The following is a 14522-nucleotide window of genomic DNA, read 5'->3' as shown; positions in this document are numbered from 1 at the left end:
CTGTAAAGCCTCTGGCATGGATGCTGTCCAGAAGCACAACACACAGCAGGATCAGGCAGAGCAGCATGACAGCTCCAGGGAAGAGGTCCAGGCTGAGTTTTGAGGGGCAGGACATAAGTATTGGTGCTGGAGTTTGTGCAGGAGACTGTTTCAAAGCCACATGAAGCCACAAGGCCTCATACTCATAAAACAATCTTATCATTTGGGATTGCTAGCTCTGGGAAAGACCATGTCCTCATGGGCCCATGGCCGCCTAGGTTAGTCTGTCTGAAGCAGTGCCACAATAACTGGAATGCAGATTGCTGACAGCTTCCCAGGGAGACTTCTCCATTTGTCCTGGAACTTCACAGCAAGGTGATATGAGATGCAGAAGATGACCACATGTTTGTGAAAGGAGATGTCACCGCATCTTCACCCCTGTGCCAAAGAATGAGCAGAACCAAGCAAGCCCCAGGCCTCCTCTGGGATCCTCTCAGCTCTAAGTCTGCAGAAGACCTCATGCATTGCCCGTGCCAGTGCTGGGAATTAGCCAGCACTCTCCCTTCCACAGGTCAGGTCCCACCTCATAGGTGCAGTTGTAGTCTCTCAGAAGAAAAGGTCTGATTCCTTCTGTCTGAGCACCTGTTTACCAGGTGTCCTGGGAACCTGCTTGGGCACTGGGCACACAGCAACAACTGCCACGTACTGCAGCAATCAACAGGGGAGAACTGTCTGACTCCCCCCATTTAACCTCAAGCTGGGCTTGAAGAACTGGCCTTGCCCAAGGCTCCCTAAATCCAAAGGACTTGGCATGTCTATATCCCAGCACAGATCTTGGGTGGGCTGAATTGCTCTTGTGATGTCTCCATGGCCTACACTGGGAGCTACACCCTAATTTACATTTCTAACTAGATCTATAGTCAGGCAGGATAAAGGTGGGTGGGAGCTCCCCTTCACCCCACTCTCCCATCAGGGCAGCCCTGAAAGGCAGGCAGGCCTTGCTGCCTGTCCCTCAGCTCACTGGGTCTTGCTGAAGGCCAGGAGTCCATAGGGAATTAGCGACCCCCAGGACAAGTTGTCTGTACCAGCTGCTGTGCTGCCAACAGTCCCCAGCCTGGATGCCCATCACACCTTCCTGTGTGCCTCACTTGGTCCCTCTCTGCCTGGAAAAGGTCCAGGCAGGGACTGCCAGCTCTGCCGAGGGAACCAGACAGTGTTGCAGGACACCTGAAGGCAGCCAGCCCCCAGGAAGCAACAAACTCCTATGTCTAGCCAGGGGCTTAGTGACATTGATGGGACCCTTCTCTCTGAGCTCCAGAGCCAGTGAACATGCCCCAGGCATGCCTGGGACACGGAACTCCAACACTGGCCAGGGCAAGATCATGGCCTACACTAAGGTGGGCTTAGGTGTTTCCTCTGGTTTTCCTCATTCAAGAATGGGCCTCCTCTCTCTCTGTGCCAGTCCCAGCCCCTCCTGCAGGAACAGGTGACAATTCCACCACGCAGCTCAAACATGACAGAGACATCCCCACGAGAACAGCAAGGTATTTCCCATGGGGACATGTCTGGCATCCTCTGGCTGGTGGCCTTGCCACACAGCCAGCCTCCTCAGACCTCCTTTCATCTTACACCCCAGCTTGACACTTCCTCCGTCTGCCTGGTTTGGGAAGGTCCAGGCACCAAGAATGCTTAGTGACCTGCCGGGTCAAAGCCACCCTGGGGGTAACACAGAAGCCCTGGCCTTTTCTCACAGTTTCATTCCTGCGTGGCCGGACATGGACAGATATGTGTTGTTTTACAGCATGAATCACACTGTCCTACAGAACCAAGCCTGTATTGTCCAGGATCCTTTTTGTGCCACAGTCACCTGGGTGAAAAAAGATTGTCCTTAAGAAGTCTGGCTAAGGAAAATTCACCTAATCTCCAGGGGAGGAAAATAGGCTATGTGCCCATGTCATGCTGCCCATGGGACTCTGACAGACCCTCCAGTTCCCAGTGCACCGTGGTGCTGAAACTGTGCTCTGTTCCCTGCTCTGTTGCTGCCTGCATGGTTTTGTAAGCACAGTGGAATCCTGGTAAATCCCGCAAGGAAGCGCCCAGCACTACCATCTTCATGGTCTGGCAGCTGAGACAGTTCAACCTCCAGCCAGCAAGAGACATGCGACGATGGGTAGTGACGGAGCTGAGACAATGCCACAGACCAGTCCAGGAACAAGAATCTTCCATGGAGAGTTCAGTTGCCAAAACACACGCTCTTCAGAGAGACAAAGGTAGTTTCTGGATTTGAGGTTAATTTCACAGAATTGTGTCAGCTGGAAAGAAAGTATTTGGAGATATCCAACCTGCATTTCCTTGTTCATCAAGCCTTTTCTACTTGTCCTGGTTTCAGTTGGGACAGAGTTAATTTTCTTCTTAGTAGCTGGTACACTGCTGTATTTTGGATTTAGTATGAGAATAATGAGAATAATAGCTGATGTTTTAGTTGTTGCTAAGTAGTGCTTATCCTAAGTCAAGGATTTTTCACTTTCCCATGCTCTGCAAGTGAGCAGGTGTACAAGAAGCTGGGAGGGAGCATGGCCAGGACAGCTGACCCAAACTAGCCAAAGGGATATTCTATACCATAGGATGTCATGTTCAGTATATAAACTGGGAGGAGTTGGCTGGGAGGGGTCGATCGCTGCTCAGGGACTGGCTGGGCATCGGTCAGCGAGTGGTGAGCAATTGCACTGTGCATCACTTGTTTTTCTTGGGTTTTATTTCTTTCTCTTTTTGTTGTCTTCCTTTTCATTACTATTATTATTATTGTTGTTGCTGTCATTGTATTTTATTTCAATTATTAAACTGTTCTTATCTCAACCCATGTGTTTTACTTTTTTTTTTTTTTTTATTCTCTTCCCCATCCTACTAGGAGTGGTGGGGGGAGGAGTGAGCAAGTGGCTGTGTGCTGCTTAGTTGCCAGCTGGGGTTAAACCGTGACACTACTTGTTTGATAATGATGAATGGTTTTGGTTTGGTTTGGGGGTTTTTTTGAGAAAATTTTCAATGCTCACAAAGAAAAAAAAAGAGGTTAAAATGAGCTAAAAAGCTTTAAAATGAGTTTTTACTTTTTTCACAACCCTCCTAGCTAGCCCACCTCCTACATGGAGCTGGCCTGAAAGCATCACTTAAACTTACTCTGCTCCCACCACTGTAGGTTGGTCTTAGATTGTCTTAAGTGAGCAAGACCAACTTAAAACACACCTATCCTCATCCTTCTTCCTTTCCTGCTCTGCAAATCCACCTGCTTGGTCCAAGAGCCTGCAGCCCTATTCAGGTCTTGTGCTAGGAAATTATTCAGATGTCAAAAATGCAGATGATCAAAACAAAAGTCTTCTTTTAAAGGCTGTGTCAATTCCCAAATGTGGGTCACCAAACAGCTTTCCAAGGTGTAAGGATTGCAGGTGTGAGTGAGGACTGCAGGAACTAGCAAAGGGACACACTCAGATGTACTCCCAGAGACCTATTGCTTGAAACTTCCCCCACTCAGTGAGCTGTCATGGCAAATTTGCAAGAAAGAAGAAGGATGTTAGACCTGAGGCAGCAGCAACCAACAGTGCACCTGCTACAAGAACCACAGCAAAAAAGAAGAATGGGGATGCTGCCAGGTGATATAAAGACCCTCTAGGAGATCATTCGTGGGCTCCTTCTGTCGCAGGACTAAGCTGGGAGTCACAGACAATCCTTGGTGCTGAAAGTTTGGGTATTTGCTGAGGGAGTTGTGTTCTGATGATCTGGACAGGAGTGAGACATTTCAAGGACATACCCCCCCCCAGCAACACAGGTTATATCTGATCCAGGAGAAGGATGATGGAGATTGGTATCCTCACACCCACTGGCATCCTAAAATAATCTGTTACTGCTACACTCGTTACTGTTACTCTGTCTCTTAGAAATCTCTGTAACTCTCCCACTTTTGAATAAGCACTTTTTATTTCTCTTCTGCCTTATGCAGGCAAATCTACCAGCTGAGGTGCTTGGACCTCTAGTGTGTATCTGGCTCTCCATCAAACTCTTCATGCCATCTATACAGACTGGGTCTAGGATGCACTGCAGCAAGAAGATTTTGGGGTGCAGACATGAAAAACCTGGGAACTGGCAGGGAGCCCAGTGCAGATCCAGGTCTGGATCCCAAACCCTTCAGCCTGGGGGCTGATTTAGGGGGGGGTTTCCTGGGCCCTTATGAAATGCAGGAAGCTCTTGGTTCTGGTGGGCAGCAGCTTGTGGCAGTTAATGCCCAATATACACAGACAACTTGTAGGATTCAGATTGCAAGGGCATTGGGCTTGGACCAGTTTCAACTGGAAGGATCTCCAACAGTCATGACTCCACCCAGCAAGCCCTTGTAACAGCAGGCTTGTCCCTTCCTGCCTTTGTCCTGTCCTCCCAGCACAACCAGTGCTCCCCCAGACCCTCCCCAACGCAGCTGTGTTTCTGCTGGCCATGCTCAATGCTGCCATCTCAGTCAACCCCCTTGCAGGGTTGGCTGCAACCCAAAGCCCACTTACTTTTTCCCAAGCTGGCGTGCCACATCGCAGCGCTTGAACCCTTCGAGGTTGTAGAGGCGCTTGGCCAGCCTCTTGGCAGCCTCACTATCCGCCCTGCAGCCATTCGCCAAGGTGTCTGTGCTGCCCTGGTCAAGCTGCTCCATGCTGCCCATGTCAGAGTCAGAGTCTGACAGTGCGTCTTTCAAGCTGGCATCGCTATACAGAAACAAAAAATAATTCAAGGAGCAGCAATGTGACTTGACGAAACCCACAGAAAATGCCACAGTTTGATTTCTTCTTGTTCCAACCAAAAAATATGAAAAACCAATACATTTGTGAACTGGGCGTTGGACAAACCCTTTTTCATTTCAGGTCAAATGAAATAGTACAATTTTGTAGAAAACGACTGAAGAAAAGGTGACTTCTCCCTGAGAAATGAGGACATATCTGTTCAAAGCAAGCAGCAGCCCCAACACCTTTCTAAGCTTCCTCTCTCTCCACTGGTATGGAAAGTGATACCAAGCTCTTTCAGAGCTGTGGACATTCAGGAAATCTTGGGAGATAGATGGTATGCTTTTCAGTTCAGATTATTTGCCAAGGATGAGAAACTGCACTTGTACAAATCGTGCCAATGGGACTGGCACCAGACCTGCTGTCACTGGTGGGCTGCTCCTCTCCCAGCTGCCTGCTGGTGTCGTGGCCAGCTGTTCCCACAGACAACACGCTGAGCAGCCCCACTGGCACCATGTAGGTGGAGCTGTGTCCCTTTATTTTCTTGCCCAATGCCAGTTATGGCACCTATTCACACATTTTTGGCCAGTGTGACTCACTAAAGGCCTGACAGCTAGCTGGACATATGGCCTCGCTCCAGCTCTCCCATGACCTGGCTGCTCATCACCTGGCTTCCTCATGCAAGGAAGTGCCCTGCAGATGAGCTGCTGCCTCCCAGGGATGATGGTTTGGGTCTGAGCTGGTCCAGAGGACGAAGCCTCTGCTGATCTCACTGCCTGTAGAAGAACTTTTGGTTACGCCTCTACAGGGGCACCCAGTCCTAAGTGAAACCTTGAGGTTTCCCTGCACTTCAGAGCACATTTGAGAGTGTGCCTGACTGCCTTCAACTTGCCAAGGGCTTTTGCAGATATCAGGCAGATAAGGCAGTGGTCTACCCAGAAGACCCCCAGCTTTGCCTGCTGACAGGATTTGTGAGCAGCCAGATGAACGGTGGTGCTCTCCAGAGCAACTGTGAACACAAAGTGCTGAGCCTTGGCTTTTCTTGGGCTCGCAGGGCTCCTACAGGACGCTGCAGCTCACCTGCAGTTTGGGGTCCTGGGTTTGAGAACAGGGAGGACTCAGACACAGGCCCGCTGGGGACCGGCTGGTTTAATGCCATGAGACCTTGGTCGCCAGCTGCAGTCCTAATCTACAGGTAGGAAAGTTTTTCCTGTTGACATTTGGCCTCTCTGCCACGACAGCGCATGAGAGGAAGCACAAGGGGGAAAAAAGCAGCTCCATCTCTATCACGTCCTCTGAGCCTTGCTCCTGGACTGGGACCCCATAAGACAAGGAGCCCTTGCCCAAGGAATTCCCAGCTTGTCTTACCTGATGGAGTTAATGATCTTGGTGGCATCTTCCTCTGACCCTTCCACATGGAACCCATTTGGGATACTCTTCAAGGACAATCGGCTCAGCACATTCTCCGACCTGCTGCTGGTAATTGAGTGCCTGAGAGGGCTCCCAAAATCCCCCTCCACTGGCTTTGCTGCTGCTTGCTCTTGCTTATCAGCAGCCATGTGGTGAAGGGCTTCTCTCTGCTGGGCTACCAGTTTCTGCTCCAAGAGCTCTGGGCTTTCTTTGACCCTTTGCTGGATCAATGGGGTAAGTGGGGCCTCAAAACTGACACAGCTGTCTGTCTCGTCTGTGAGAGAGAGGACATCCAAAGAGTCCAAGCTGCTGTAGTATGTACCCTTCATAAGGTCAGACTCAACTATCTTCTCAAAGGTTGAGCTGAACCCATCCCTGATGTCTTTGAATTGAAAATGTTCCTTGTCATCCTCACTGCAGTTCAGCTTGGCATCTCCAGAAGCAAACCTGGACCAAAAGGGGAAATGTAGAAAATACTGTCAAGGTAATTGCTTGCACTGTTCCACTTGGAGCTAGGCGGCAAGAGAAGAGGCAGAAATGGATGCTGTGATTATAGGCCCTTGGGACCTTTCTGTGGTATAACCTGCTTGGTTCCCAATTTTTTTACAAGCCTCTAGAGCTGAAAAAGACAGAGTTTTATGATGAGCAATCCCAGGGGCCCAGCCAACCCTTAATTTGGTCATGCCCCAGTAAAAAGCCAGACCTCTGAACTGGAGACGTTTGCACCTGACACCTGCTACTGGATCCACTGCCAGAATGGATTTAATCTGCAGGTTTTCTCTCCCTTCAAGTGCTCCAATTATGGCTACTTCAAAAGCATGAAAATCCTTAAGATCGAGGCGATTTCATCTAAATTTGGATGTTGGCAGCAAAGGTCCTTGATCCCTTTTATAACGGAGAAAAAGCAGAAGCTTTTAGGGAGCAATTCATATGCTGTAACTTAAGCCTTTTTTCTTAGATGAGGCACCCTAGAAGTGCAAGGCACCTTACAAATAGTTTTCTCTCCACTGAGAGGGATGTAAAAGGTGATGGACACACATCCAGGCAGGGGAGGCTCCATGCTGCTTTACAGCTAGCCTGTGGGATTCAGGCACAGCATTACAGACTGTGAAATGCATGAACCTACAAGCCTAGCTTCCAAGTAAGCATGGATGATCCTCAGCAATCGCCACTCTGGTTTTGAATGCAGGGGCATTCATTCCAGTGTACATCTCAATATGAACCCACACTGGGAGAATTAATCTGAGTCAAATCTAGCAACACCCACTGTGCTGGGAGCCCTGGAGAGCTGGGAGGGCTCAGGCCCTCCTGGAATAGACCAGGCTGCAAGGACCTGCCTGAAATACCCCAGGTTTCACAGGTGAAACCTGCCTCCCCACTTCCAGCAGACGCTGGTGTTATTTGCTTTGTCAGAACCAGACATTTCATGCTGTGATACAGGTGAAAGCTAGGGGAACAGTAAGCTGCTTTTCCTCTGCCTGTGACAGAGTTAACTTTCTTCGTAGCAGCACATATGGTGCTGTGGTTTGGATTTGTGACTAAAACAGTGTTGATAATGTAGTGATGTTTTAACTATTGCTGAATGTGCCCGCACAGCATCAAGGCTTTCTCTGTTTTTCACCCCCCAGCAAGTAGGCTGGGGGTATGCAAAAGGCTGGGTGGGGACACAGCTGGGACAGCTGACCTGAATTGACCAAAGGGATATTCCATGTCATATAATGTCATTTTCAGCAAAAAGAAAAAAAGGGGGGTGGGAGGGATTGGTCTTTCAAAGTAGCCATTGCTCAGAGACTGGCTGGGCATTGGTCTGCTGATGGGAGATGTTGAGTGATTGCTTTTGCATAACATTTTTTCTTTTTCCTTCACTTATTAAACTGCTTTTATCTTGACCCACAAGTCTGCTCACTTTTGCTCTTCTAATTCTCTCCCCCATCCCACAAGGGATGGTGGTGAGCAAGTGGCTGGATAGGTGATTAGTTGCTGGTTGGAGTCAATACACTGCACCTCCTCACTATGGTTGTCTCAGTTTGGAAATCCTGTGTCAGCATCATGGCTGTGCCTAGTGCCCCTGCTAATGAGCACGGCCTCACTTGGCAGCAGAATACGTTTCCCTGAGATGAATTCTGGGGGTGGATGAGGGATAAGCAAGTTTCCTGTGCCAGTGAATGAGATGCTGTACCCGTGCATGCCCAAACCCAGCTACTGTTAGTAATGTTTCCTACTGGGCATCAGTGACAACCCACTCTCTGCCTTCTACATCACCTGGCACAGAAGAGATTGGAAATGGATGTTGGGAGGTAGTAGGTCTAGCACAGAAGCAGCAAAACACTTGTGAGCCAGACATGGTAGAGCCATGAGAGTGTCTCCTAGGAGCCTGGCCACTTCTCAATGCACTTTACAAAACAGCTTAGTCTTTTTAGGTGGGGAAGCTGAGGCACATCACTGCATTCCATGGAATTGCTCATAGCAAAAGTAAAGAGAGGTAGAGAGATATAGTCTTGTATCCCATCTCCACCAGCAGACAGCAGAGAACAGGGAAATCAAAGTGACCACTCCCTGACAGCCCCCACAGCCAACCACATTTCCAGCTCCCAGCTATTTGCATTCAGCCCATTTTGTCCAACAGACAAAGGCTGTCTGGTTTCATAATGGAGACGGACCCCTAAACATCACTGCCATGCTTGGGCCGAGGCTCAGTGGAGCCCTGAAGCCAGGTCTACTCATACCATTACAGGGTCTAGGGTGCATACTTCCTTCTCTCAAGGCAGGAGGGACTTGCCTGTATTTCCACTGCACAGCTGAGCAAATAGCAAGGAGGGAAGGCTGCCTCTTGAGCAGAGAGCAGGTTAGTAAGGCCCTGAATTTACTGGCGCAGATATACTGATCGAGTGTCATCCATTCCTGGAAAACCTAGCCCTTCAAAATGCCTCAGGCAGGGTGGAAGATGGCTGGCCATTTCAGGACACAGTGGCCCTAAGGGCTAGGGAATGCACATCTTGCCACCGATAATAACACACCCATCTGGGAACCATCATCATCATTTTTGTGGAGCAGCCAGTTCTCATGGGCAGCACGGGATAGACCATGCCTGAGCGGTGATCCTTACACGGACTGGTAGTCCTCCAACACCCTCATCAGCGTGGGCAGCAAGAACTCAGCATTTACATGAACACTAATTCCAGGGAGTAAAATGGGACCTGGCATCCCTTCATACAGGGAAGTCCTCAAAGTTATCACCCTTGTTTGCCACAGCCAGTGTGTTTAAAGACCCAGGCCTGCAGGATAGGACGAACTCTGCCAACAGGGATCTCCTCACCCCAAGAATCCACAACAACCAAAGACAGTCATAGCGTAAGAGGAGGTAGAGTGGACAACTAACACAAAACCAGTGTAAGGAGGGAAGACTGCAATGACGGATACACATAGCCTGGCCATGACTTTGTGTACAGAAAAGATCTCCTTCCACAAAGCAGGACGAACTTTAAAAACTTCCCCTTGTGACAGGAAGGACTTTACAGCCTTAATTACACCCAGCAGTGGGAATTATGGACCTGCCTTGGCAGCTCATCCCATTGCCAAACTTCTTGCAACATCCCTCATCCCCAGTGAACTTCCACATCCCCTCCCCTACAGAGGGTCTGTTGTCTTCCCCACACCAAAGAAAAACCTTGGGTCTTTGTGGTTTCCCCAGGTCGTCACACCACTCCTTGGCCTGCATCCCTTCACTCCCATCACCAGCATGTCTGTGCGGGAGCACCCACGCAGGAGGGCATGCCCTGGTCCATCCCCATGAGGTTTGGTGCTCAGCATGTGTTTCCAGGGATGTTGTACACTGCAGCTGTGCCTGTAGGTATTCTCCTGGGTGCTCCTGGGCATCAAGCCCTTCAAGAGCCATCAAGCCCTGCACCTCCTGGATATTACTTAGCAGGCTCCGCATTGCCATAATCCCAAGGCAGACAGCTCCCGCTCTCTCACCCCACTGAACAGAATCATTTCCATTAACTGTTCACACCACAGGGCTTGTATTTTCCAGCCCTTTACCTATTCCTTGAGCCCAAACTCATACAGCAGGCAACAAAGTGAGAAAGTCTGTGTCCTTACAAATGCCCCAGCAAAGGCTGCATGGGACAGAACGCAGGGACTGGGGCAGGAGCCGTGGTCCTGGATGGGCCAGTGGGCACCAACAAGTCAGGCAAATCACATCTCTCCTTGCGTGGTCCCAGACAAGACAGAGGACAAAGAGACTTTCTACAGCTTACACCAGCCTAGGAGCACCATCTGCACCTAATTCAAACAAAGCCAGGCTAAGGTGGGAGACAGTGAAAGACCTCGCTCATGTGAATGAACATACCTCCCCACAGAGAAGTGTTGCATACTTATTACACAGCAGGGAAAGCAATCACTTTACTTAAATAAGGAGCTGTATATTTATTTGCATTGTAATCACAAGGTTTTGTAAGCGTATTGAAGTAACACTGTATCTAATTGCCTGTGCTGCCTTTCCCAGTCATCTCTGAAATGCTGTTTTATTGCTTACGGCAAGGCATGCAGAGCAATGCACTTGGTTATTATTGCAGCTGAACCATACTGGATTCTTATGCACTGAGTTGTTTACATTTCAATTCTCACTGGTTAATTAATTGTAATAAAGTACAACCTAGTTTGCTGTGTTGGTGGAGTGGGGAGTCCTGTCGGAGAAGGACAGGATGGAAATCAGGATTTTCTTGCCTATGCACTGCAGACTTTCTGCAAAGTTTTTCTGAAACTTTATTTAAGGGAATTTGAATTGCTTGATGGCTGTATGTTGCCATGGGAGAAAATGTGTGGGCAAAGGCAGCAGCCCCAAACCTGCAGGTACTAAGTGCGTCTACAAGCCAAAGGTTGGGATTCCTCTGTTAAAAAGTTTGACCTTTTTGCATGAGTTCATGGGGCTGAAAGCAAAGAATATCGTTCACTGGTGAAGCTCTCAGTTTGACTGCAGAGCTGCAACCTCCCTGAGATCAGCAAGGCCAATACCAGGGGCTTCTGGGAAGGTGAAAGACCTCTAAGCAACACAGCCACAATGATAGGAAAATGGGGCTTTGACAAATGGTATATTGGCATGCCAATGGATGCCAAGGGATAAACTAGAAAGGAGGTAAAAGGGATTCAGTTAATGCAAACTGCAGCACAAGCACTAAAGCTTTGGCTTTATTTCCTTGACTTTTTTAACAACCACTTCCTGCATAAACACACTAACCTACCTTTAGCGGGGCAATCGTGGTTTCTTTCTCCAGCTCCACTATGGAGTCGATGACTTTGGTTGACTTTTTCCCCTTTAATTCCCCATTGGTTCAGTGGGAAGAGCAAGACTCAACCCCTTCTTGTAAAGTATTTTAAGATCCAGGGACAAAGTGCATCATATGAGAACCAGCATGCGGATGATGACAAGTGATTTGTTCCCCAGGAACGAATAGTTGACTGCTCATCGGTAAAACATTAGGCCAGAGACAGAGAAACCTCAGGTTCTCCTATATCCAGAATGGGTCATAACAGAAACAGCAACATACCGAACAGGAGTAAAGAAAGAACTGGGGAAACTCAGAGTTGATGCAGGATTACAGTGACTTCCCAGTGCCTTGGTCCATCTGTCAGGTTTGTTACTCCTCACCCACACTGATCTAGGAGAGCCAGAGGGTCAGCTATGGTCAGGAAAGAACCAGCTCCATGCTGTGTTTGTCCCAGCCACGTTTCTGCTGTTTAGTCTAAAGATAGGTGGTCAAAGTACTAAGGAGCTCAAACACAGTGAGCTAACCCAATCCCTAGGCAATAAGCAGTTTCCCAGAGTTCAGCTGTGTCCCTGAAGTTTTCTAACTGCCCTTCTGCCTTTGAATATAGTGTGTGACTTGTCCCTTGTGCATTCAGCTTCCCAAAAGACTTATTTGCTATCCGAGTGAATATGTTTAGAGCATAAGATCATGAGCTGTGCATGCAGAGCCCAGTCAGGTTGCATCATCCCCAAATCCTCAGCCTGCCACTTCTCCCCATTCATGCCCTAGTACCTTAAAATAATTGCACTTTCAGTGATTGTAGCAGCATTCACTGACCACCCTTAGATTCCTCTTGAACTCACAATCCCTGCCAGGGAGCCACATACCAAGCAAATATGATTCCCTTGCAACCTGAGAGACTTGCAGACATCCAAGACCTGACTGCATAGCTTACAGGGCTTGTGGGACCTACCTGCGGGTAGACTCCTCTAGCTCTCTGGACATCAGCAGCCTGCGCTGGACACTCTTCCTCTTTGATACTTTCAATAGTGCATGTTGAAACAGTGCTGCTCCTTCTTGCTGGGGGCCTCGGGTAAAAAAAACCACCAGCTTTTTATAGGGGAGCCTGTTCAACACTAGAGATGCAATGAATTATGGACGCCTGTTGTCAGCCCACACGCTGTGTGGCTTCCCAGCTCTGCTGACACTCCTGCCTACGCTCCAGACAGTGCTCTGAACAAACGGCGCAGCCTGAAGCCTGCACTGGACTAAAACTGGGAGGTGATTCACAGGCCCCTCTTGGCCACCCTGTCCCTTTCATACGTTCTGCTCTTAAGAAGGCCACACTCCTCTGTGACAACCTCTGCTGCTCTTCTCCAGCCCCCTCCTGCTTGCAGCATCTCTCCTGTGCTGGGGTAGGTATGTAGGCAGGGCCATAAAATTCACAGCAGCCATCAACCCCGGGTGGCTACAATACGGACCCCCGGATGATTTCTGGTGGCAAAGGGAAGCATCCGTACTTCTCCCACAGGAATGGCATAGGAAGCACCCCGCCTCATCCCAGTGACCAGTCATTTACCCTCAGCCCTCAACCTGCAGAACCCCAGGGAGGTCTAGGCAGTTGCAGAGGCATGAAGTCAGCTGTGGACACTGCACTGGTGTGAGCATCCCCCAGCCTGAAGGGTTATCCTGTGAAGTCAGGCTGCCAGTACAGAGGACACAGAGACTGAGGGGCATCGCACACGTGCTGGTTTGCCTCAGGCACTTGAGAATAGGATGACACTCATATCTCAACTCACACTGCTATTCCTGTGCCACCCAGGCACTGGTAACACCTGCCACAGGTGCAGCAGGGAGCAAAGCTCAGTGCCTTGCCCTCTCTTACTAATGGCATGGTCCTTTGGATACAAAGCTGTAATCTGCTAGCCCAGGGACTGCTAGAGCAAGCCACGCTGCCAGGGACTTCCAGGGCGTACCAGCCTCCCAGACAGCCCAGCTCTCCATCATCCCCAGGCTGTTCGACTTGTCCTAAATTATCTCTGGTAACTCTGCCATAAGTGCTGAGCTGAATCTCCAACTTGCATGTAGGACACCCCCAAAGTAAGCACAACCAGCACCCAGCACTCTTGAGATCCCTAAAGCTTCTCCTTCACTTTAGTGACTCTGTGGGCAGACACTGGCTCTAATCACAGCTTTTCTGCATTTGTAACAGGGAAAAGCAGTGTGAGAAGCCCAGAGAGAAAAAGAGTGAAAAGCCACAGTCAGCCATGAGAGCAGCTGCAGCTTTTTAAACTGATGAGTTACACACGGAGCAGAGTAACTCGAACCAAGGAGGCTTGAGAAACAACACATGTAAACCAGCACTGAGCCGACGTTACAAAGGCTTCACACTCACCCGAGCTGCTCTTCTGGCTCGTCAGCACTTAGAGCTTCTGAGGATCCCAGAACGCTGTGCCACCGCTCCTTGCTGAGGGCCTCACTAGGTATCTCCTGGCTTGGGGAGCCCCTCTCCCCCGAATCCGTACTGCTTCGGCTGGGCACACCACCGTCCCGCTGCTGCAGCGGCGTCTGCTCCCGCGCCACGGTCAGCTCTGCATCCACGCCGTTTGCCAGCGCTGGCCCATCCTCACGGCTGCTCTCACTGGTGGCACCCGTCCCTGGTCCCCGCTCACCCTGCCTCTCGCCCGCCTCTGTCGTTGCTTCCAGATGTTCATCCCCCTGGCCCCCGCGCTCCCCCTCCACTCCTTGGGAGGGCTGAGCATCGACCCGGGGGCTGGCTCTCCCGCTGGCAGACTCCGGAGGCTGGCTGAGCTGCTCGTCCCCATCGCTGCAGGCCAGCACGGCCGGCTGCGAGCCCGAGGAATGCAGCTCACAGCAATCTGCGGCAGACCATGGAAAGTGGCTGTTCTCGCTCATATTCCGCTTGTCCCAGCGCTTACGGGCTCCCTCCCCGCGCTCAGCTCAGGCTCGGTACTACCTACAACGGAAAAGAATCCACGTCACGAGCGCCCGCGAGGGCTGTCAGAAAGGCATGGGCTTGTCATTAGCAGCTCAGTAGGGCAGCAGTTTGAAGCAGAGCACAGGAAAATGCCCCCCACCCCTCTCGACCCCTCATTGTAAAAGCAAGGAA

At 50.0% G+C, this 14522-nt stretch overlaps 1 protein-coding gene across 7 annotated transcripts in view; it reads right to left on the bottom strand.

The window, feature by feature from the left end:
* Positions 1-14522, bottom strand: part of PSD2 (pleckstrin and Sec7 domain containing 2) — an 89190-nt gene that overhangs the window by 31921 nt on the left and 42747 nt on the right. For 6 of the 7 annotated variants that reach the window (XM_052816570.1, XM_052816573.1, XM_052816571.1 and 3 more), the window contains 3 exons: positions 13788-14369; positions 6102-6590; positions 4524-4718 (listed from right to left, as the gene is read on the bottom strand). In XM_052816570.1, the coding sequence (XP_052672530.1) occupies positions 4524-4718; positions 6102-6590; positions 13788-14308 (1205 nt within the window). In that variant the 5' untranslated portion in view covers positions 14309-14369. The remainder of the gene's footprint in view (positions 1-4523; positions 4719-6101; positions 6591-13787; positions 14370-14522) is intronic. The other variant, XM_052816577.1, reaches the window with a different exon arrangement.

The sequence above is a fragment of the Harpia harpyja genome, chromosome 20 (assembly GCF_026419915.1).
Source record: "Harpia harpyja isolate bHarHar1 chromosome 20, bHarHar1 primary haplotype, whole genome shotgun sequence".
NCBI lineage: Eukaryota > Metazoa > Chordata > Aves > Accipitriformes > Accipitridae > Harpia > Harpia harpyja.
This window is presented reverse-complemented; position numbering and strand designations above follow the sequence as displayed.